Source organism: Patagioenas fasciata, chromosome 2, assembly GCF_037038585.1.
Source record: "Patagioenas fasciata isolate bPatFas1 chromosome 2, bPatFas1.hap1, whole genome shotgun sequence".
NCBI lineage: Eukaryota > Metazoa > Chordata > Aves > Columbiformes > Columbidae > Patagioenas > Patagioenas fasciata.
In genome coordinates, this window is record NC_092521.1 from 163,594,276 (window position 1) to 163,617,650 (window position 23,375).

The following is a 23,375-nucleotide window of genomic DNA, read 5'->3' on the forward strand; positions in this document are numbered from 1 at the left end:
TTCTGAAGTGGAGAACAAGATTCTTTTTGTGCTTTCTAGAAGCCTCAGTTCTCTTACTGTGCTGCACTGGGACAGGATAATTCAGTTGAGGTGTTGCCTACGTTCCCCAAATGGACCAGTCAGTTCTTGTGGTATAGAATCTGAGATGCTCTAAAATATTTACTGAATAATAAGGACTGCCGAACATTTTATTTCATTTGTTGGTTTTATTCTGTGTAACTGATATCTGATCTGGAAAACATTTTCTTTATACTGCTATAATGCACTTATTGGAGTGAAAAATTGCTTTCAGATCTCTAGCCCAAGCCCTTGAAAGCATTTTCGAAACACTGGTACTTATGTATCCAAATGATTCCTGCTGTGAGCAGATTGGGTTATACCAAGCCTAAAGTTTTACCCTGTTGTTCTCATTGTATTTTACAGAATCTGGGAAGGATCATAGTTGGCAGTTTCACCTTCTTTTCTCTGCTTTTGAGGGTTTTTCTCATAGTGATGCATTAACTCTGAGTAAACCCAGTGATCAGGAGAGATGCAGCACAGTGTGAATGGGGTAGCTCTGAAAAAACTGCGGTGCCTTATATTTCCATTTGCTGAACAGTAATAATGGAGAGTGCTGTAGCCTTTGCAGTATGTCTCCTTCAATGTCCTTTTAGCGGTTCTGAATAAAACAATGAAGTACCCTATACACACAGTATGGTGAAATACAGAAGGAAAGAAATGAAATGAGTAATTTATCTGTCTGAAAGAGCAACAAATACTTACGCTTCTTATTATATTAGAAAGTAGGTAATTAAAAAAATGGTTTCAAAATAATAGTGACACCTGCAACAGATATCTGGGATTTTCATTTGGTTTGTAGTCCTTAGTGAATGTGTCCTCTCCCTTGTGAGTCTGGGAAACACTGTCATCCCAGCTACAGAAACTAAGAACTGAGACACAAACTGTGTGTTGTCTGGGATCGCCCAAAATATCTGTGCGAAGCAGGGAGTTAAACGAAGGATTCTCTGGGTCTAAGCTTGAATTTTAATGACTAAATAAGCCTTTGGGCTCTGCTTCTAGCACTGCTGATATCTTCCCTAGGATTCTTCCCCTTTTTTGAGGAAGGAAAATGACTCAGGTGGTGCTGGTAACTCCCAAACTAACTGACTTATTTACTGCTTGTAAAGCTCTTAATATTTTCTACCTCAGAACTTCACGAAAGTAGAATTAGATGTTGGCATTTTATGGCCAAGTCCATATCTTAATACCATCGTTGGATTTGTGTAAATGTATTTTAGGTGTCCTATGTGATTAGAGATGAAGTGGAGAAGTATAACCGAAATGGGGTAAATGCACTTCAGCTGGATCCAGCATTAAATAGACTCTTCACCGCAGGCCGAGACTCTATTATAAGGATATGGAGTGTCAATCAGCACAAGGTAAGTCAAGAGAGGATTCCTCCATCTAAACTGACTTTTCTTTCAAATTGTCATGCTAGTGAGCTTCTTACAGATATACATCTGATACTGTTTTTAACAGCTGCCGTTATTATGATAGCAAAATATTTTTGTGCTGTTCATATTGTAACAAAATATGTGGGATTTTACAAACCTACATGTGGGCTTATCTGTCCAAAGAACAAGTCACAGCTGAGAGAAAAATGCGAAATATAGAAAGATGTCATTTGCAGTGATGAGAGAGACATAGATACAGTCACTAGGACTGTGTATTTTCTGTTATGAGCATATACTTTGATGGATGGTTAACTTTGCTCAATAAGTATTTTGTATATTGTGATATTTAGTGAGAATATTAAGTCATCTTCACTTTATTGTTATTCTTTGAAGGAAAAATGGAAGCGGTGATCAGACTCTGGTCTGCTTACTCGCCATTGTGCTTAATCACTAAAGAAAATTTGTTAAAAGACTATGTTCTGTTGAGAGGAGAGAACTAAATTAGTAGTCACAGAATCACAGGATGGTTGAGGTCGGAAGGGACCTCTGGAGATCATTTGATCCAACCCCCTTCTCAAGCAGGGACACCTGGAGCTGGTTGCCCAGGACCATGTCCAGATGGCTTTTGAATATCTCTAAGGAAGGAGACTCCACAACCTCCCTGGGCAACCAGTGCCGGTGCTCAGTCACCCTCACAGTGAAATAGTGTTTCCTGATGTTCAGAGGGAACATCTTGTGTTTCAGTTTGTGCCCATGGCCTCTGGTCCTGTCAGTGGCCAGCACTGAAAAGACCCTGGATCTCTTTCACATTCTCTCTTCAGGTACTTATATAATATATGCTGATGAGATCCCCCCCAAAACCTTTTCTTCTCCAAAAGTCCCAGCTCTCTCAGCCTTTCCTCATGGAAGAGGTGCTCCAGCCCCTTCATCATGTTCATTTTCTGGACTCTCTCCAGTATGTCCATGTCTCTGTTGTACTGGGGAGCCCAAAACTGGACCCAGTACTCCAGGTGTGGCCCCACCAGTGCTGAGTAGAGGGGAAGGATCACCTCCCTTGACTTACTGGCCGTGCTCTACCTAATGCAGCCGAGGACACCATTCACCTTCCTTGTGGTAAGGGCACATTGGTGGCTCATGTTCATCTTGGTGTCCACCAGAACCCCCAGGTCCTTTTTTGCCCAGCTGCTTTCCAGCTGTGTGACCACAGTGTATACTGGTGTGTGGATCCCACTAAACAGAAGGCCAGTGTTAGGAACTTGAGCAGATTATTGGAAACCAGGGCTTCCATATGTATAAAACTTCATGAAGTTCATGACTTGGAGAGATCCTGAGAGATCCCTGTATTGTGTTTTGAGTATTCTGTTCCTCTTCACAGCAGAACAAGTCCAATCCCATAAATGCAGAAATAACATTAGTTTTGGCAGTCCCTCTTGGTTTAGTTATGAGTTTTTCTGTGATACAAACCCAAACATTTTAAAGTGCAATTATATGTTAAATGAAAGCGTGAATTTTGAATGTATAAGAATTCCACTGAAAAGTAATTAGTGGTATCTTACATAGCTGTGTAATCCTCTCACAAAAACTTTCTGGAATAGTGACTTCAACTAACTCTACATTTGGCAACTGCTGGTCTCTTTGAAGACTGAAGAAAATGTTGCAACAGTCACAATCTTTTGCATTTGTGATGAGATCTTATAAAGCTTTTTCTTAATTTGCAGCAAGATCCTTACATAGCATCTATGGAACATCACACGGATTGGGTAAATGATATTGTGCTCTGCTGCAATGGTAAAACATGTAAGTACTGAAGTGTTTGAAAAGTACAGTATTCAGAAATCGTGTGAAAAAGTATATTATCTACTGCTTTAATTATTTCCCATATTTTCTTACCATATAAAATGAGTTTCTGTGATGTGTATTGTAATTTTGGTAAGTAATGTAGCAGGTGTTTTATTGATAATTTTAGTGTGTTTAGATATGATTATTAAAAAAATTCAATAGTAGTACAAATATGAACTATAGCAATATATAAGCCATTAAAATTTACTCTTTATTCCTTTTCAATTTAGTGATATCTGCTTCTTCAGATACTACTGTTAAAGTGTGGAATGCACATAAGGGATTTTGCATGTCAACACTAAGGACGCATAAGGTAAAAAACTTTATCTGTATATCCCGTAGGTTACCACTGACAATCTTTTAAATATTAAGATGTAGACCTCAAAAGGATAATGTTGTTGATTCATGGTATTATATTTACTCTGTTATAGGATTATGTGAAAGCCTTAGCATATGCAAAAGATAAAGAACTGGTAGCATCTGCTGGGCTGGACAGACAGATATTCCTCTGGGATGTAAATACTCTAACAGCACTGACTGCCTCAAATAACACCGTAACAAGTAGGTACCTAGGGAGGGGAGGCAAATGCAATGCATTTTATTGAGTAGTGTAATTTTTGAGATCAATTTAAGACTATATAAGTGCCAGTTTGTGTGTACATAAAAGATGCGCAAGTAATTTTAAGGTGGTTTTAGTATGTCCTTAGTCCATTTGTTGCATTATATAATAGCTGAAAATCTAGAGCAGCCAACAGTCAAGGCATTTAGAATAGAGGACAGGTCTCTTTGAACATTTTCTTCTGAAATGTTAATGTGCTGGTGTTCTCTGAAAGTTGATAGAGCTTTAGCTTGAGATGCTTTTTGCTCCTCAATTAACATGTTACAGAAATTTTCCCTTAGGTTATTTGTCGATGCATTTTCTGTGTATTATAATTTGGCTGGGTTTTGATTTGTTTGTTTGCTTGGGGGAGGAAGGGGTTTGTTTGTTTTGTGGGGGTTTTTTGGTTTGTTTATAAGGATGCTACCAAAAATGCAGCACAGCTCCTAAAGCAGAACTTGGTACATTTACCAAATCTATCTGTCAGAAGAATAAAGTTACTAGATAAATTTAGATTTAAGAAGTGCAAAGTAATACTAAGCACTGATTACACGTAAGAATAGCATAGCAGTTATATTAGAATACAAGGAGAAGCTGTCCATAGATTCCTCTTGTCAGGGTTAATCCTTAATGTCATCATCATCTTTCAAGAAATGATCTGTCCTGCTTATCTATCCTAATAAAGACATTGCAATAAATCATGAGATCTTTCCCCATAGCACAATTCCAGCACCGCCTTCTTAGAGCAGTCAAGGTAGAGCTGGTTAAGTTTCTCTTCAGGGATGTGTGACACCGAACTTCAAGTTCAGTTACATTTAATTGCTTGAGCGATTAACGTAGATCTGTGTTATCAGCATCCTGGTTTGTCTTGGCTATTTTACAGTGTATTTTTTCAGAAAGAGGTCTGGTTTGACCACAGCATGTTTTGCTGCTTGTAGATAGGTTGGAAAAATACTGTTCAAAGCGTCTGATCTCTTTTATTTTATACTTAGGTACATAGGTACTTATGCTACATTGCCACACACAAGTGTTCTTGCTTCCTCATTCATAGGTTAGGAACGACTCAAGAAAAATCTGCAAAACTAACATTTGGAAAAAAATTCAGGAATGCGTGATTCTGTAAATAAGGGGCAGGCACGTAGTTGTTTTGATGTGGTTTTTATGAATTTGACTAATTCTGAAAGGTGTGTTAATTTTATGGATTCGGTAGCTTCTAAACCCAAAGGTGCATCTGGTGAGCAGAACTGTTAGTTTTGCGTTTATTGTGTCTACAGGACTTTTTCATTCAAGTGTAGCCCTATGCTGGCATGTCTGCCGAAGAGAGATGACTTTTAGTGAGCTGTGTTGGACTGCAGGATAGTATTGGGATGGCACATGACTACACATAACTAAGTACATTTACCTTACATTTCCCAGAAATTTTCTTTCACTTAAAGTAGAATTATCACCAAAATTTGCTGATAACAGAAAACAAGATTTACTGATAAGTTATACTATCTTCTGGTCGAAGAGAGAGTTTTTGAAGGAAAATTTGGTTTTGTGTCAAATAAAACGAGAATATTTCTTGTACACAGCAGCAGTGGTACAGACCCCAAATGATTCAAGTGAATCACAGTTGGAAGACAGGGAGTACTGAGGAGCTGATGCTTGTTTTGAGCCCAAGATCAAAGAAGTGAAGACATTACCTCTAAGATGACAGAAATCAATTTGCATTTCTAACGTTCGAACAGGAACGCTTCATGATAGGGAGGAAGGGGGAGCAGGGAAATTGTTTTTCTTTCTTTCTAGTGCTCCTAACTAAACATGTTTTTGTTGGGAAGAACAGAACACAGTATATATCCTTAAAGAAGATGGTTTTCCTCAGTCTTTTCAAACAATATTATTAATTTTCGGAGTGCCAGTGAATCACAGAATCACAGAATGTCAGGGATTAGAAGGGACCTGGAAAGCTCATCCAGTGCAATCCCCCTGCTGGAGCAGGAACACCCAGCTGAGGTTCCACAGGAAGGTGTCCAGGCGGGTTTGAATGTCTGCAGAGAAGGAGACTCCACAACCTCCCTGGGCAGCCTGGGCCAGGCTCTGACACCCTCACTAAGAAGAAGTTTCTTCTCAAATTTAAGTGGAACCTTTTGTGTTCCAGTTTGAACCCATTACCCCTTGTCCTATCATTGCTTGTCACCGAGAAGAGCCTGGCTCCATCCTCCTGACACTCACCCTTTACATATTTATAAACATGAATGAGGTCACCCCTCAGTCTCCTCCAGCTCCAGAACCCCAGCTCCCTCAGCCTTTCCTCACACGGGAGATGCTCCACTCCCTTCAGCATTTTTGTTGCCCTGCGCTGGACTCTCTCCAGCAGTTCCCTGTCCTTCTGGAACTGAGGGGCCAGAACTGGACACAATATTCCAGATGCAGTCTCACCATTGAAGATGGTTCTTGTGCATTAATTTCCTATCTGATTACAGGGAAGCAATGCACACAAGCCAGCGTTAAATGGAAGCCTGTTTTAAAGAGTCTCTCAGTTAGCATAGTCATAATTTACATTAAATGGAGAGATTTTGCTTTTGAGAGGTAGTCCCTTCCAGAGGAGGGTGGAATTGAGCTTTGCTTTTGTTCTGGCATAAATTTTCCTTCTGTGCACTTAAGATTCTCTCTTCCGTTCCTGATGTCCAGCTTGTGATAACACTGTACATCATCCTTTCACACATTATTATGGTTATTGAACAGTGCTAACCTTCAAGAGCTTTCAGTTCTGCTTTTTGCCTTCAACTATTCTCTGGTTGCAGTGGAAGGGTATGATTTTCTTTTGGCTACAAATTACATATTTCATTTGAAAGTTTGCATTTGCTCAGCCATAGCTAATGGTTAAGAGGACCCTGAAGTAAAGCTGCAAAATTCTTCCACTGTGACAAAATGTTTGTGATATTGGGTCACAAATAGCATGTTAGAAACTTTATTTCCATAATATACATAAGTTATTATGTAAAGTTTCACATTTTTTCTGGCAAGTTGGTTTGTTGCTGTTATCAGTGGTTTTGGCATACTGACCGTATGGTTTTGAGGCCCGATGAAATACTCATGGTGCTGTCTGGATAGATGATTTTTATTTACTGTGTCTGTGCTTTCCCCACTTGAAGGATTGGTACTTTAATCTCCTCAAAAGGAGGTTGGGCTCAAAGGTACAGAATTCTCCACTCTCGACAGTTGTGATGTAGAGGAGTTGCCATATGGGTTTCCCAAATGCAAAGGCAGCGTATGTGCTTGAGGAACACATTTCGGCACTGCAGTGTAACTTCAGTAATGTGTTTCTGCTGAACTAAGAGAACAGCCTTTCATATATAATACAGAATTTTACTGCTACTGGACTTGGAAAAAAAAAATCTCTGCACTTAAATTCAAATGCTCTGTATTATCACATAAGCATCATTTTCTAGCAAAGCAGTAGAGAAGAATAAGAGTACCTTGTTGGTCCTGGCATTGAATCGTGTTGGCAAAAGGGCACCAGGGTTGTAACGACCATAAGTCTTTAGGGTTACTTTGTCTTTATGCAGCAGTAGGTTAAGGTTGGGAGGGGGTCTTCCTAGCAGTATGTTGTCTATATAGTCTTGTTTTTAAAACTGGCACTGTTTTCACTAATCAAAGGGTATTAAAATACCCTGAAATACTATTTTTGAGTGAATAAGTGTGTCTTTCAAATGACAGCATTAACAGAGGAAATGTAAATTTTATTTGAAATAGCTTCTTCCCTGAGTGGGAACAAAGACTCCATCTACAGCCTGGCGATGAATCAAATGGGAACAGTTATTGTATCAGGGTCCACTGAAAAGGTAAGCAAAAATCTGGTAAGGCTCTTTCCACTTCACTTCAAAGTTTAGTATAAAGAGATGATTTTATTCATTTTCAGTGTCGTGTCTGTAGCAGCTTTTGTTGTTTTAGTAGTGAGAGTAGGCACTTTGTTTTAAATGGGAGTTCAAGTGTAGGATACAAATACCTGCCTCAGTATATATCCATATAGCTTGAATACGGAGAAGAGACTGTCAGATTATCTTGTGTAACCCTCCTTCTATCAGAGATCATTAAATTTCACCACAAATCCCTGATTTTTGGGGCACGTTACTGAGATAATTATAAAAACTGAAGCAGTTTCCACAGTTCAGTAAAAAATGGTGCCAGCAATTTGCAAGACCCCTGCAGGAGATGGGAAATGAAGTGAACTAATGAATTCAAATGTTCCCAAGAGGCAGCCCATGCTTTGTTATAAAAGAAGGTGAAACACCCTGGAAGGTCCCCTGTGAGTTGTTTTTTTACCTGTTCTAACCTTGAGAGAATTTTATTTCCAAGTCAATATAAAAATGAAGATGGGATTCACCAGCGAAGCATCTGAGAGGATTCTCAGTATCTTTTCTTTTTACCCACATCACACTATTCTGTTTCCAGTCGCTTCCATTCTTTAACTTCTTAAGAAGAGAGAAAAAGCCGGAACACATTAAATTAAAATCAAGTGAAGAAAATCACATATGGTTATTAGAGGTGCATAGCATCGAGTTATGTCTATCTTGTTTTAATGAAGTATGTTTCTGGTAATGGATGTCTGTGTGTTTGGAACAAGGGTCAGTTTATTCAGAAAAGCTTAATTTTCTGTAGAGAAAACACTTTGGTGGGAAGAACGATGTTAATGTGACTTATCCAATGTCTGTTTATGTAGGTTCTAAGGGTGTGGGATCCAAGAACTTGTGCAAAACTGATGAAACTCAAAGGGCACACGGACAACGTAAAAGCTTTGCTGTTGAACAGGGATGGCACCCAGGTATGGGCTTTAACTTGGGACAAAGACATTTGACAACAGAAATGTCATTAGTCTTTTTCAATATTATTATTATGTGTCATAAATTACAGAAAGTAGCTGAAGTATTTCAGATATTTAGTGATGAAGGGAGGGATGTTGGTGGGTGAAAGCTCTGTTTTATCACATGTGCGTTGATGTACGGAGGGGGTGGTTTAGGTAAAATAGCTAGAAATTGTGACTGGAGTTGTTAACTTGCCAGTCTTCATTCGGCACCATCTTAATGGAAAAATAGAGCCATAAGAATGAAAGCTCTTTATGAAAGAAATGATTGTAAAAAACTTAAATACCTTCTTGATTAAAGTATGGTGGTTGTTGCTCAGTGTCTTTCAGGCAGCTCTGATGGGACCATCCGCCTGTGGTCCCTTGGGCAGCAGAGATGCATAGCCACGTATCGAGTCCACGATGAAGGCGTTTGGGCTCTGCAGGTCAATGAAGCCTTCACTCATGTTTATTCGGGAGGAAGAGACAGGAAGATTTATTGTACAGATTTACGAAACCCTGATATCCGTGTGCTTATCTGTGAAGAAAAAGCACCAGTTCTTAAGGTAATTCTTTCAATCAGAGGATCACAGGATGGTTGAGGTTGGAAGGGACCTCTGGAGGTCATCTGGTCCAACCCCCTGCTCGAGCAGGGTCACCTAGAGCTGGTTGCTCAGGACCATTTCCAGATGACTTTTGAATATCTCCAAAGATGGAGACTCCACAACCTCCTTGAACAACTGTTTCCAGTGCTCTGTCACCATCACAGTATAAAAGTGTAATTATATTGTGTGTTGTTGAGAAATAAGTTGATAAAAAAGCATATTGGGTAAGAACGATTTGCTACAGCACACCTTCAGTATATTGGCTTTGTCTCTTAAATTGCATCTGAAATTTAATTGTCTGAAGAAGGTATGTGCCTGTCAGCTGCATAAAATCTACAATTTCAGATATTACTGAAATTGAATATGCTTCAAATGTGAAAAGTTGCTTTTGCCAGACTCTAGAATGGTTTTAAGGAATTAAGCTGGCATTGGCAAGGCTTTAAACAAAAATATGTTTCTTAGCAGCAATATGTATGCACAGGACTGCGTTGGAATATGTTGCATACTCATGGAAACTAGGAGTAAAATTTATTGTGGGGTTTTTTGACACATAAGCATGATGTTTTCTTAGCTGCATGCACACACAAGTTTTGAGTCTTTTGAAAAGACTGGTTTTTGGATTTATTTTGCCATCTGTAACTCTGGATGACACAACCTTGGAACATATAGACGTATAAAGAGTGTGCAATTGAAACAGATACAAGTATATGAGCAATTTTGCTTTCCTTATGAATGAACTCTGGCTCAGTATATTCAGATAAAATCCTGGATATGTTAATGTAGAAGTCAGAAATTGAGAAGTTCAAGTTAGAAGACTTTTAAGTTAGCTACCATGGTTCATTCTTGTCCAAGAAATATGACTTTATATAACATATAATGTTCTGCTTCTTAATTAGCACAAAACTTCTTACACTTTCTTCTTAACCATGTGAATTATTTGAATGCAAAGTAATTCAGGGAATATTGTACTTATCAAACTGCCTGTTAAACAAGAAGCAACTTTAAATACTGAGTGTTTAGACATATTGCATCTACTGTTGTCCATGCTCAGAATTTATTTGTTGAATATTTGAAACAATTTATCTGGAATTTCAAAAATGGCAGCTTAGTTATTTTTCACTTATTTCTGAGATACATCCAAGTATGGGAGCAGGTCTGCACAGAGCAAATATTAATTGAACAAAGGGAAATTAAGTGTGCCTGAAAGTATTTGTGCTTTCATTATGTAGATGGAACTTGATAGATCAGCTGATCCTCCTCCAGCACTTTGGGTTGCAACAACTAAATCCTCTGTGAATAAATGGGTAAGTGATATGTTTTAGACGCTGTGAATTCAAGTAGTCATGGGCTTTGCAGTCTTGGTTTGGGAACTGTTGGACTGTTTGCAATTTGAGTGTGACTTGCTGTGATCTGTAAGCTTTCTTTAAAACAAATCATAGAATACTAATATTGAAATCGATGGAAAGACGTTGAGCTATGCCTTACTTTGCTACCTATCTATGCTGCTGTTAGAAATAAATGATGTTACTTGGCACTGGACAGTTAACATAAAAATAGCAGCATGAACCAGCAGTTGTTACAAATAAAAGCAAAGTTCATAGATTCTTACAAATGTGTCATTATTTTGTTTCTTTCTTTAGACTTTGAAGGGAATTCATAATTTTAGAGCATCTGGAGATTATGATAATGATTGTACCAATCCCATACCACCCCTGTGTACACAGCCTGACCAAGTTATAAAAGGTAAACAACTGTCTTCCCGATTGCATTATAAAATCTGTTGTTATGAGCAGAAATGGTAGATCTTTAAGACTAGCTTAAGTTTTCAGGTACTTGATACTATGATTTCAACTGAAACAATGTGTTTATCATCTATCTACTGTTAGTTATAGTTAAAGTAGTGTTTAAACCTTGGAGATATCCAAGTCTTACATAAAATAGCAAAACTAAAGAACGATTATGCATGTTGTGTTATACAGTTAAATTTAATGTAATATTACGAAAAAAGAACCATTGTAGTGACCTCAATTCTTGTTTATTTGCTAGGGGGTGCTAGTATTATTCAGTGCCACATTCTTAACGACAAGAGACACATATTAACCAAAGACACAAATAATAATGTGGCATACTGGGATGTCTTGAAGGTAAGCGTGTAATTTCAGATTAAACATCTACTGTTGCGTGATTAATTATTTTGTACCTTTTTTAATATATTATTTGTAGCGCCTGAGATTCCTGTGGTAGAGAATAAGTCATCTTTCTGTCCCAAGACATAAGGCAGAGTTTGCTTTTTGAAAGGGGAGCGTGCATTTCTGAACTTTTCTGCATCATTATTCGACATGACGCTGACATCTTCATTCACCTGAATTTGGTGAAGTATTCACATCTCCATTCACCTCAAGTTCAGACCCTTGAATTCCGTTCTGAAAATGATGTTTGTTTAGATTGGGTTTTGTTTCACAGAGGGCTTGTAGAGGCCTGTGGGCATGACTGCCACACATAGTATGGAATAATGTAAGAAAACTTAGCCTGCAAAAGGGAAACCTGGGCTTCAGATCCTGCTACAAACCCACAGATGGCAAGCAAGTGTGCTCACTAGTGTAGTATGGGAGCGTAAACTCACCACTTCCCTTGCTAGTTAGGGCGTAGATGAGGTTCTTAGGGACATGGTTTAGAGGTGGACTTGACAGTGTTGGGTTAACAGTTGGACTCAATGGTCTTAAAGGTCTTTTCCAACCAAAATGATACAATGACTGGAAGGAAAGGTAGCAGAAGGGGCCGTAGCTCCTGTCACTTGAGAGGCTTGGCATGGCGTTTCTGTATCTTGCTTTACCCAATGATTCATCAGAGGAGAGGGGAAAAAAATGCAGAGAGAAAGGACTGGAATCCCAGCTCGGTGAGGCAGTCAGCAATTTCGTCTCTTGTAAAATTCTGTTTGAAATTGTAAGTGTTTTTCATCTTGATCTATGTAGTATTCCAGCCAAGATTCAGTAATGAAGCACACTCAACTGAGCAACTGAGTTGCTGACTGAAGTAAGAAAGAAGGGAATTTAGTTGGAGAATGTAGATTTGTACTAAAAATGATCTAGATGAGTTTTGTGGACAAGTGAATAGCTTTTCTTTCTATTGGTTTACAGTTGGTGTGTATTTAAGTACAGCATTAGAGCTCAGGACCAAAGCCAAATGCCAATGTTAATTTGTATTTTCATTCAGTTAGTAAGGGTTTCAGAAGCATCTCTTAGATATGTTTAAATATTCACTTTAGAGATGGGGTTACTTGCCAGATCAGCATCATCTTACGTGTAGGATCACTGCACTCTAAAGCAGAGACTTTTTATTGAGGATGCCAAAGAAAAGAGGGAAGTTTTCTTACCTGTAGCTACACTCTTCAATCTTTGCTTCCTGTAATTTTTCCTAGATTTTGAGGCAATAAGTCTTGCAAGGTTACAGTCCTTTGAGTTTGCTTAAACCACATTTCAGGGTTCAGGATGTCACTGCAAGTGAATTACAAGAATTTAGATGTTAGCAGACTTGCTTAAGGAACCTTAAATGAATAAAGTAAACCAAACTGAAACAGGAAAAATGATCAGCACACAAATTCACTCTCTGCTGTTCCCGTTGCAGTAGTTGAGCTGAATTTGTTGCTAGATTTGCAACAAATATTGCTGTTTGATGGCAAATTATACTGTATTGATACTGATGGGGAGAGGAATGGCAGAGGCTGCTAGAAGACTCAGTGGTAGGGCAAATGGTTTTTATTAATGTGAAGCAATACTTCCCTATCTTTCCACTGTCATGATGCCACTACCTCAGAACTTACCACATAAACTATTGTTCAATTCTTTTTGAAAAATTTGAACCTCGAACTTGAGTGTTTCTGGACTACAGTGCTCATGGAGGAGTCATAAGTCATAATCATTCCAAGTGTATATGAAAGATCAAGTAAAAGATCTGGAGTGTTGATCTGACTCGATACTCAAAATTTTAAAACTTGTGTATTTCTTTTGGTGTACAGGCATGTAAAGTTGAAGACCTGGGGAAAGTCGATTTTGAAGAAGAAATTAAGAAGAGATTTAAAATGGTGTATGTGCCAAACTGGTTCTCAGTAGACTTGAAAACTGGGGTGAGATACAACTTCTAAATTCGTTGTTTTAATGTCATATTTCATATATTTCCATACACTGCTTTTTCACAAAGGTTTTAGTGTGTCATAGGTTTTGAAGAATGATCATCGTTTATCTGATGGGTTGGATGTAATTTGAAGCAAACCAGCAAATTTTACCTCACTTCTTAATAATCTGAGTAACGGATTTTGTAACTTTTTTTCCTCATAGTATGATCAGTTTAAATCCACCAGTACCAATTATCAATTAATACAGTTTGTTAAACAAAGTGTGCTGTGCTGCATTTAGAAATTCTTTATATTCCCAGCTAAGTAGGAGCAAAATAAATTTATAGACTTTTTTAATACAAAACAACTATTGCATTTCTCTTTCTGCTGGCCTTTTTCCAACAGATGTTGACAATTACTTTGGATGAAAGCGACTGCTTTGCAGCCTGGGTTTCAGCAAAGGATGCTGGATTTAGCAGCCCAGATGGTTCTGATCCAAAATGTAAGTTTTAACTAATATTAGTGTTTTATTGAGACAAAACAAATAAAGATTTATGTTGCAGAGTATTCCAGTGCCACAAATCTCAGCAGCTGGTTGGATTTTAGGGCTTATTTTGAGACTGAATTCTGCAGAGAATTCCCAGTGAGAATGTTTGCTTTTTGTTCTGAAACGTTTCAGTCACATTCAGGTTTTCTGTTTAACTTGGTGTTAAACCTTCAAGAAGCAAAAGGGGAAAAGTAATATTCCTAAACTTGGACTTATTACTGAATCTAGAGGATGTTATAGCATGCAAGTTATTACATAGTAGTGATTTTATAATCAGCTTTTTCAACAAAGAGTATTGTCGTGTATCGTTCTGAGATTGCGATAGGCAGATTTCTGTGCCCATAAATAGTTTTGTTTGGGGAACAGAACTACTCCAACTTTTGGGAAGGTTTTCAGCTGTAGGTCAAATGTCAGAATATTATGATGCCAACGGTATTCGCGTAACTGAATTTCTACCTCGTGATGTCTTGCCAGTAAACCTTGGAGGGCTTCTGCTGCAAGCGCTTCTGGAGTATTGGCCTAGAACACATATCAATCCAATGGATGAAGAAGAAAACGAAATAAATCATGGTTAGTGTTTTAATATTTTCCTTTTTTTAGTATTTATTAATACGTTCTGTTTATACTTCTGGTTTTTTTTTAACAGATATGACTTGACTTGTTGTCTTAAAACTCTCTCTGTATGCATTATAAATGGTTTTTAATGCTTTTACATTTGCTTTTCACCAAAATTTGCTGAGGAGCTTGCTTCTTCTGCAAGTGTCAGTGAAAATCCTAAGAACTCTAAGTCTGTGAAAAAAGCAGGTGAATAGATGATGCTGAAGTTAGAGAAACGTGATGCTGTGGTGAAAACCAGTTACTGGCAAAACTACGGTTTGACTTGGAAAAGAAACAACCTCGATAATGACAGCAAAGAGCGATCGTTCAGTTACTCAACATTAGCCAGTATTCTCTTGACGTAATTCCAGTTTTCTTCTAGGTATTATTAACAATATAAAATAAAGATTTATTGGAAGAAATATATTCAATAGGTATTAGAGTAATACAAAGGGTAGGTCTATGCAAAGCCACCTAAAAGAGTGGTGTTTTAAGGTAATAATGCTAAGTCTAATCAGGCATGAAATAAAAAGCATAGCTATTTAAAATGTAAGATAGTGGCTGCATATGGCAGAATAAAAGAGACCGTGTAAATCCCAAGTTTGTGGATTATTCTGAAATGAATTCAACCCAGGTCAGGTTTGACTGAAAAGTCTTATCTTTGGCAATTAAGAAATTACATTCTATAGATAATACAGTTAAGAAAACTGTAAGTTCAGCAATATCTCGCTGTTTTGTGACAAAGATTGTGCCAAGAGTGAGCTGCATCCTTGTTTCAAAAACGGTCTCCATGGAGTGTTAAAGCACTTGGCCGGCTTTTCTGGGGAAATGTGCTGATTTTTGTGCTTTTGTGTATTGGCAATTGAGAGCCAGACAATATACGGGAAGTGTAAGTCAGGCTTTTGTATTGTTGGAACACTGATGCTGCGCCACTTATTTCTGTGAATAGTTGTGGATCAGTGGAATCTTTAGAACAGAATCAGTCCTCATTTTCCCTTTCAGATATCACAAACTGATACTAAAGGGTGACTTAAGATAAAGTGTACCTGTTGGACACTGAAATTAGTGTAAAGAGATGAGAACTTAAATATACACACTTGTGCAGTGTTGATTCTCTCAATTATTAGCAGAACTTACAAAGAAATGTTTCAAACTGAAGGATTCCAGTATAAGTTGGGGAATGACCTATGAGAGAGCAGTGTAGGGGAAAGGGACCTGGGGGTCCTGGGGACAGCAGGGTGACCATGAGCCAGCACTGGGCCCTGGTGGCCAGGAAGGCCAATGGTACCTGGGGTGGATTAGAAGGGGGTGGTCAGTAGGTCAGAGAGGTTCTCCTGCCCCTCTACTCTGCCCTGGGGAGACCACATCTGGAATATTGTGTCCAGTTGTGGCCCCTCAGTTCCAGAAGGACAGGGAACTGCTGGAGAGAGTCCAGCGCAGGGCAACAAAGATGCTGAAGAGAGTGGAGCATCTCCCGTGTGTGGAAAGGCTGAGGGAGCTGGGGCTCTGGAGCTGGAGGAGAGGAGACTGAGGGGTGACCTCATTAGTGTTTACAGATATATAAAGTGCGAGTGTCAGGAGGATGGAGCCAGGCTCTTCCCGGTGACAACCAATGACAGGACAAGGGGTAATGGGTTCAAACTGGAACACAGGAGGTTCCACTTAAATTTGAGAAGAAACTTCTTCATGGTGAGGGTGGCAGAGCCTGGCCCAGGCTGTCCAGGGAGGTTGTGGAGTCTCCTTCTCTGCAGACATTCAAACCCGCCTGGACACCTTCCTGTGGAACCTCAGCTGGGTGTTCCTGCTCCATGGGGGGATTGCACTGGATGAGCTTTCCAGGTCCCTTCCAACCCCTGACATTCTGGGATTCTGTGAAATAGTGTTGATTTTTTAATCTTATCCTAAGTATCTAATGTGGAATCAGGTTCTCCAGTGTTTGAAAACCATAGTGCTGTAACTATCTAAAAATAAATTGTATTTAGAATGCAGTAGCTTCAGGGAAGTGTGAGTCTGAGCTTTACTCGCCAACTATTCTGACATCTGACAAATCCAGGTAGAAGATCAAAGCAAACGTCCTGCAGAGTTGGGGGGGAAACGGTTTCATCTCAGTGAAATCTCTTTAGTTGGTTTCTAATATTACTATCGTGCAGTTTGACAAATCCTCAGAATTCTGCTCAGAAACTAGAGAAAAACAGTCATCAGGTTTTGGCTCATGAGCTCTATTGCCCTTTTCTTAAAGATTTTTGAAACAGACCTTCCAGAAACCTGTATCCATCTCATTACCCCCTAGTGTTCCTTTTAATATGCTTGTTATGTGTTGGAAATTGGGATTTTCTTGCTTTTTATGAAGCTTATGAATTTGTTAATTTATGAAATACATCAGCTGTAGGTGGAAAAGACACTTATTGGTCTATGTATACCCAGTTTTAAGGCCCAGTGCATACTTATTATTGTATATATTTTTTCCCAACAGTGAACGGCGAGCAGGAGAACAGAGTCCAGAAAGGAAATGGATACTTCCAAGTGCCACCACATACACCGGTTATTTTTGGTGAGGCCGGAGGACGCACTTTGTTCAGGTATAAAAACTCACGAGTGTAAATTCAGTGGCTAAACAACCACTTCCTTTGTGCAAGAACGAGTGTTGTCAAAATGTAATACTTGTGTCTGATTTGTACTGTGTATCCAAGACACACCCTTGACAGGCAAAATAAGCAGCAATTAATTACAATTTTGCATTGTCCACCTGAGTATCTGAGTTTAAACATCAACAAGGTGAGGGGTTTCACAATGGTAAGTTGTATTTGTTCTTAGTTGTGTGTCATTTCTTTTAGATCTTTTTGGGTCCCCTCTTCCTGCAGAATGAAATTGTACTGCTTCAGATTCTTGTAGAACTTCTGGTACGGGTTTGTTGTGCTGGTCTTTAAGCATTAATGACTTGGACAGGAGATCCTGCTCATTAGAGAGTTGGTTTATATGCTCCCAAAATTAGAACTGATGACCTGTTAGAAGGTCCTCAGCTCCAGCAGGTGGGAGCACAGGTTCTATATTATAATGTGTATATACTGATTTCTATTTCTGTTCATTCTATGTTGAAAAGTCTGTGATACATGGTACATCAGAGATGGTTTAATAGTGCTGCAAAACAAATTGCAAGCTTTCAAATACCGTGAAGCATTTTAACATTTACTGACCTAGTGGATTTTAAATTTGAGGGGTGGGAGATATTTGACTTGTTATTTTTGCTTCCCAGGCCCAAAAGTAGGTACCTTTCACTCTATAGATTGGTTAGTAAAGCAAAGTAACCTTTTTCAGCTTTGAAAACTGAATTTTTCCTGCAGTATCAATGTATTTACACTGTAGCTGTGGCTTAATATTTGCATCCATACTGTACTGATGGATGTTATACAGGTTGTTCTCAAACAACACTGACAGAGACCGTTGGAGAGAACAAACCATACTTATTGGACCTCAAGAGTGTGTTACAGGAATCTCTGACAAAATGCTTGATTGGAACGTATAAATTAGATAGGGCTCAGTTTCACCATTGCATGTAAATTGGTTTTGTTCTTTCCATTTGGTGAGAGCTTAGCAAACACTTTACATGCAAAGCTCATTTTTTCTAAGCAGAAAATAATTACTTTATACCAGGTGCTGTTCCCTTTCTCCTGACAGTTTTTTGCTTCAATATTCGCAATCCATGAGCAAAGGATGTTTTTAAATGTCTCTGTACCAGAGGCTGTGGTCTCCTGAAACACCTCCCTGTTTGTGCTTTGGGGATCTCTCTTCTTCCTCCCAACTACTTTTCCTGGTCTTTATAGAAAATATGTGATCACTTCCCCAATAAGTTTGGTGTTGATAAGTATAAGGGCAGCTAACCAAGTTCAAGCTCCCTGTCCATTAAAGTGTGCAGATCGTTGCTTGAAAGCTTTTTAATGCACATTACAGTGATTACTTCCATTCACAAAGGTTATTTCTGCGTGTCTTAGGTTATTATGTCGGGATTCAGGTGGTGAAACGGAATCTATGCTTCTAAATGAAACTGTGCCACAATGGGTGATTGACATCACTGTGGATGTAAGTGTCACCTATATGGATTTTGCCTACAAGTTTTTTACCTGTGTGGAATTTGAAATGACATTTGAAGTTTGTGCTCTGTATTTAAAACAAGTGATCTCAAGGTCTGTATTTGAGATTCATTATCTTTTAATGTGTCTGGTTATTTTTACTCACTTTCTCTTGACAGAAAGTCTTAGAAAAAGAATTGAAAGCACTGTGCATAACTTATATCCTTTTAAAGTGTGGAGCTCAGGAACAGAAGATACTCTTCTATTGCTTTGATACTACCCAATTTCCTTTGAAATAAATGATAATTTATATTTAAAATCTAAATCTAATGTGCATCATCTAAACTGAAGTATCTTAGGAGTGTGAGTAAATTGGAGGTTGGCCATGCTGGTTATGTTGATTAAGAATCTCTCTTGGGTTTTGATGATTAGGAGCTGAATATACTTCACATACCAGCTGGTGGAAATAGGGGCTGATCACAGTCCATCCTAAATTAAAACTTTTCAAATTTGTTTCCTTCTAGAAAAATATGCCCAAATTCAATAAGATTCCCTTCTACCTCCAACCTCATTCATCATCAGGGGCAAAAACTCTAAAGAAGTAAGTAATGCATAAATTATTGTTGTTAACCAATGATATTTATATTATGTTTCCTCTTTCTAACTGTGATGAATAATAGCTTTTTAAAAGGAAAGGGTACAAAACTTGACAGTGAGGAATGCAAGATAGTCTGCCTGTCACATTAGCTGTGACTGGGAGCTGTATAGGTTAGAAATCAGTGCAGCTCCTCAGATACAAAGTCAGTGTCATAGAGAAAACACCCCAAATTGTTACATATAAATGGTATTTTCCACAAATGTCTAATGCCTCTTTAAGTCTTGTTGAATTCTTTACATCAGAGACAATTTGTGAAGGAGCAACTTCATAGACTTTTTCTCTGCTTTATGGAAAAACTGCTGCTGCTTATTACTTTAGAATGTCCTTCTGTTAGTGGGGTGAACACCATATTATGGTTTACCTCTTATTATTCCATATCCTCTGCCCTACTCCTACTGATCCCTTTTCTATTAAAAAACTAAGGGTTGTGTACAATACTCATCATCTAAGATTTGATTTTAATTTGGTCTTTTGGATATCTTAGAGCTTTTTTGTGTCCTTTCAGCTCTCTGGATCTTTGGAGAAATAGCTGTTATGATCATGATATTCTGGATGGTTGTGATAATTTACTGTTAAGTTTATTATAGGAAGGTCTTATCTCTGTGCTTGCATCATTTCCTACAAATTCAGGTATTTGGAAGATAAGAAATACAGTTTCTCAAGTTTGTTTTTCCTTCTAAACTTCACTTAAATTATCTAGAGACCGACTGTCAGCAAGTGATATGCTGCAGGTGAGAAAAGTGATGGAACACGTGTATGAGAAAATCATCAACTTGGATAACGAGTCCCAGACAACCAGCTCTTCCAATAATGAAAAAGCAGGAGAACAAGAAAAAGAGGAGGACATCGCTGTGCTAGCGGAGGAGAAGATTGAACTGCTGTGCCAGGACCAGGTGAGTTAGTCGAGCAAAAGCCATGTCCAGCAATGAAGCAACTGTGAATTTCTGAATACTGAGCTTGAAATGCTATATGTTACCTTTAAAACTGAGGAAATGTTTTGACGTCTTGTTAACCAGTTGGTGACAAAAGTTCAGACAGTCGCAAACAGCTGGATCAAAGAATATATGTAGCATGCCTGTTTAATTTGGTTTTAACTGGTAGCCTTGATAGGATTGGTCACTCATACTCAACAAATGGACTTAAGAGTCCCACAGAGTTCCATTTCTAGCATTTTTGGCATGTTTTTAGTTCTACCTTTCTAGCAGGGTTTAAGTTTGTCCAAAATCATGGATTGTCTAATAAGTGTAATAAGCACATGAAGATTGAGGAGGTGGTTGCAATGTGAAATTAAATGTTACATGGGTAAAATCTTGCAGCAACGCAACAGATTTACTTGCTGGTTGAAAACTCTGAGCCTTCGCATGGTTCATATTTGATGCCAGTTCACCCATGGGATTGTTTTGCCCAACCGGAGCATTTTAGCTTTGAATTTCTGACTTGTGGAATAAAAGATGAACTTCTTACCATTTAGGTTTTGGATCCGAATATGGACCTTCGAACTGTAAAGCACTTCATTTGGAAGAGCGGGGGCGACCTGACGCTTCATTATCGCCAGAAATCGACGTGAAGGGAGCGGAGGACCCGAGTGGTTACTCATTTACTTGGCCGTACTGTACTGGTTCCAAGAGTTAGTACTATAGAAGCCCACTGAACCCCTAAGGTAGATGAGACTTCTGATGACTCAGTATGGACGGAAAGTATACATTTAATTGAAGCGACTAATAGATCTGTAATATAGAGGAAAAATATCTATATGACTTAAACTAAAGTCTGTCCTTGTCTCAGCCAATGAGATGGGAAGTCCCTGAGTGGTTGGTGTTGTGTGAGGTGTACAGAGAACGGGTGATAACCCAATGCAGACTTTTTCTTCCTCCTTTTGGCTTTTTTGTGTTTCCGGAACATAATATCCTCATCTGCTCATGCTCGATACTAAACCATTTTGACCATATTAGTCGCCGCGTTCACAGAATAATCCAGAACCACACACGAGGTATTTTTAGTACATTCCATTCATAAAGTTCGAACAGTGCTACTCAAACATTTCTACCACTTAAAGAAATAGGGAAAACAGCAGAAAATAGGTATTGCCTACTTGAAAGAAACGGCCCATTTAATTACAAACAAAGGGTTAACGTCAGATTTGGTTTAATATTGCAACTCAGTTGCTATTGGCAGGCAGAGTAAGAACACTAGATAAGTATTGCAGCAGGGTCAGTCCAATGGTGCTGTGCATCGTAACAGAGTGAACATGCTTTGCAGCAACTTAACAAGATTGGTTTTTTAATATACATATATATATATATATATAAAACTTCTTCCTGCACTGTAACCTGGGTGTTCTAAAGACACACTAGTCTAATTTTTGGTGACTGTGCTCCAAAACTACGTGACATTTTGTTAAAACTTCAGACCATTCTGAAAATATGTTTAACGTTAGAGACTTCTGAGCAGACTTCATAGTCATGATATAAAAATACTTACTCTTCTTTTCTGAAGTTTTATATGCATTTGTTCTTTTGTTATAGGTTTCTGCGGATCTTCTTTTCACTGTTCTTTCTAAAAACCCGTGACTGTTGTAGCCTCATAGTCTTTTATAGAGTTTAACTTATTGGGGGGAGGGATTAAAGGCATTTCAGCTTTCTGTGAGAAAATGAGGGGCTGTCCCATAAAACTATTTGTAGCCGGAGCAAATTATAAATCCTCATAAAGAAATTGTGTCCGAATGATTCTTGTCTGAAGCAGAAGCACAAGTGCCTTCAAAGGGCAGTGTATTATTCGAGTTTCTTCAGGAGACAGACGCTCTTGCCCTTCCTGTGTCTTGCTATCAAGATTTAGGTTGAGGCCTAAAGAAAGTCCCAATAAATTCTATTACTGGGATTGTATTGCTCAAAGAAAACATAAAATATTTTTCATTGTGTTTTATTTGGAAAAAAATAGTCGAATTATTCCCTTCTGTACTCTTAGCCTCGCTAAACAAGCTCATTGCTTAAACAAGATATGGTTCAGAACTAAACTAGCATGTCTTCTTCCCTGTCTTTTGAGTCGGTTTCAGTTCTTAATCCCACTTTGTGTGTATGCTCAGTTTGACGCAATTGTGCTGTACCTGCACATTTTTAGTGATATTTGTGAATTAAATGCTTAAACAGAACTGTAACTTTCATTCACAAATTGCCCTGACTTTGTATTTATTAATAGCAGAGGTTTGCGCTTGTTCCAATAGATACTGGTTGGTTGTTTTCTGGTTGTTTTGCTGTCCTGTTGTGCACATTGGAACCGCTCCAGGAATTTCATTTGAAATCAGCCAAGGTTGTAATTTTTCTTCTTTTATTTCTATTTGTTTTTCCCCCCTAACCATCCCAAAACACAGTTTCAGGACTGACAGAAGAGTCTGCAATGCCAGAAGGGTAAATGACGTTTCACAGTTGTATAGAATAAAAGGCTTTAGTTAAAATATTTTCAAGTTGTTGTGTGTATTGGATCAATTATGCAGTTGTAGAGCTTGAGTCATTACCATTTCATGGTTCAATTACAAAGGACTTGAGAACCCTTTGAAGCCTCAAGAAATGGCATCTCTTAAAGATGATCGTGTAATAGCATTGGATCTAAGAATTGAGCAGGCATGCAAGCCTTCAGATGCAAGCTCTGAGGTCCTGTTGAGGTGGAGGATGCGCTCCAGTGATGCTGTTTGTGTGAGCAGCACGTGCTTTGGTACTACGAAAATGATTTTGTGCTGGCAGCAGTGCAGTCCCTAAGAAAAGACGGCCTTGCTACAAGCGACTCGTGCCCGTTGTCACAGAGTTTTCTGGATGTGTAAGAGTTATAGCCTTGTAAGAGACACAGGGGTGGGTTTCCTGATGCTGAAGGTGCTGGTACAGAATACTCAAAGCCTTTGCTGTGCGAACTGGCGACGGCCAGGCTGCTCTCAGAGAGGACGCAGTAAGTCAGTGCCTAAGAAAGCCAGCGGTACCTGGGGTGCACTAGGAAAAGTGTGACCAGCAGGTGGAGGGAGGCTGTTCCTCCTCTTCTACTCTGCCCTGGTGAGGCCACATCTGGAGTTTTGTGTCCAGTTCTGGGCTCCCCAGCTTAAGAAGGACA

At 38.7% G+C, this 23,375-nt stretch overlaps 1 protein-coding gene across 1 annotated transcript in view; it reads left to right on the forward strand.

The window, feature by feature from the left end:
* Nucleotides 1-22,735, forward strand: part of WDR48 (WD repeat domain 48) — a 32,240-nt gene extending 9,505 nt beyond the window's left edge. The window contains exons 2-19 of the mRNA XM_065832142.2: nt 1,278-1,418; nt 3,152-3,230; nt 3,503-3,585; nt 3,704-3,833; nt 7,609-7,697; nt 8,576-8,677; nt 9,037-9,261; nt 10,530-10,604; nt 10,941-11,043; nt 11,347-11,444; nt 13,316-13,423; nt 13,817-13,913; nt 14,433-14,528; nt 17,029-17,134; nt 18,545-18,632; nt 19,147-19,223; nt 19,981-20,173; nt 20,752-22,735. Coding sequence (XP_065688214.1) covers nt 1,278-1,418; nt 3,152-3,230; nt 3,503-3,585; nt 3,704-3,833; nt 7,609-7,697; nt 8,576-8,677; nt 9,037-9,261; nt 10,530-10,604; nt 10,941-11,043; nt 11,347-11,444; nt 13,316-13,423; nt 13,817-13,913; nt 14,433-14,528; nt 17,029-17,134; nt 18,545-18,632; nt 19,147-19,223; nt 19,981-20,173; nt 20,752-20,847 — 1,986 coding nt within the window. The 3' untranslated portion in view covers nt 20,848-22,735. The remainder of the gene's footprint in view (nt 1-1,277; nt 1,419-3,151; nt 3,231-3,502; nt 3,586-3,703; nt 3,834-7,608; nt 7,698-8,575; nt 8,678-9,036; nt 9,262-10,529; nt 10,605-10,940; nt 11,044-11,346; nt 11,445-13,315; nt 13,424-13,816; nt 13,914-14,432; nt 14,529-17,028; nt 17,135-18,544; nt 18,633-19,146; nt 19,224-19,980; nt 20,174-20,751) is intronic.
* Nucleotides 22,736-23,375: the final 640 nt, after the last annotated feature.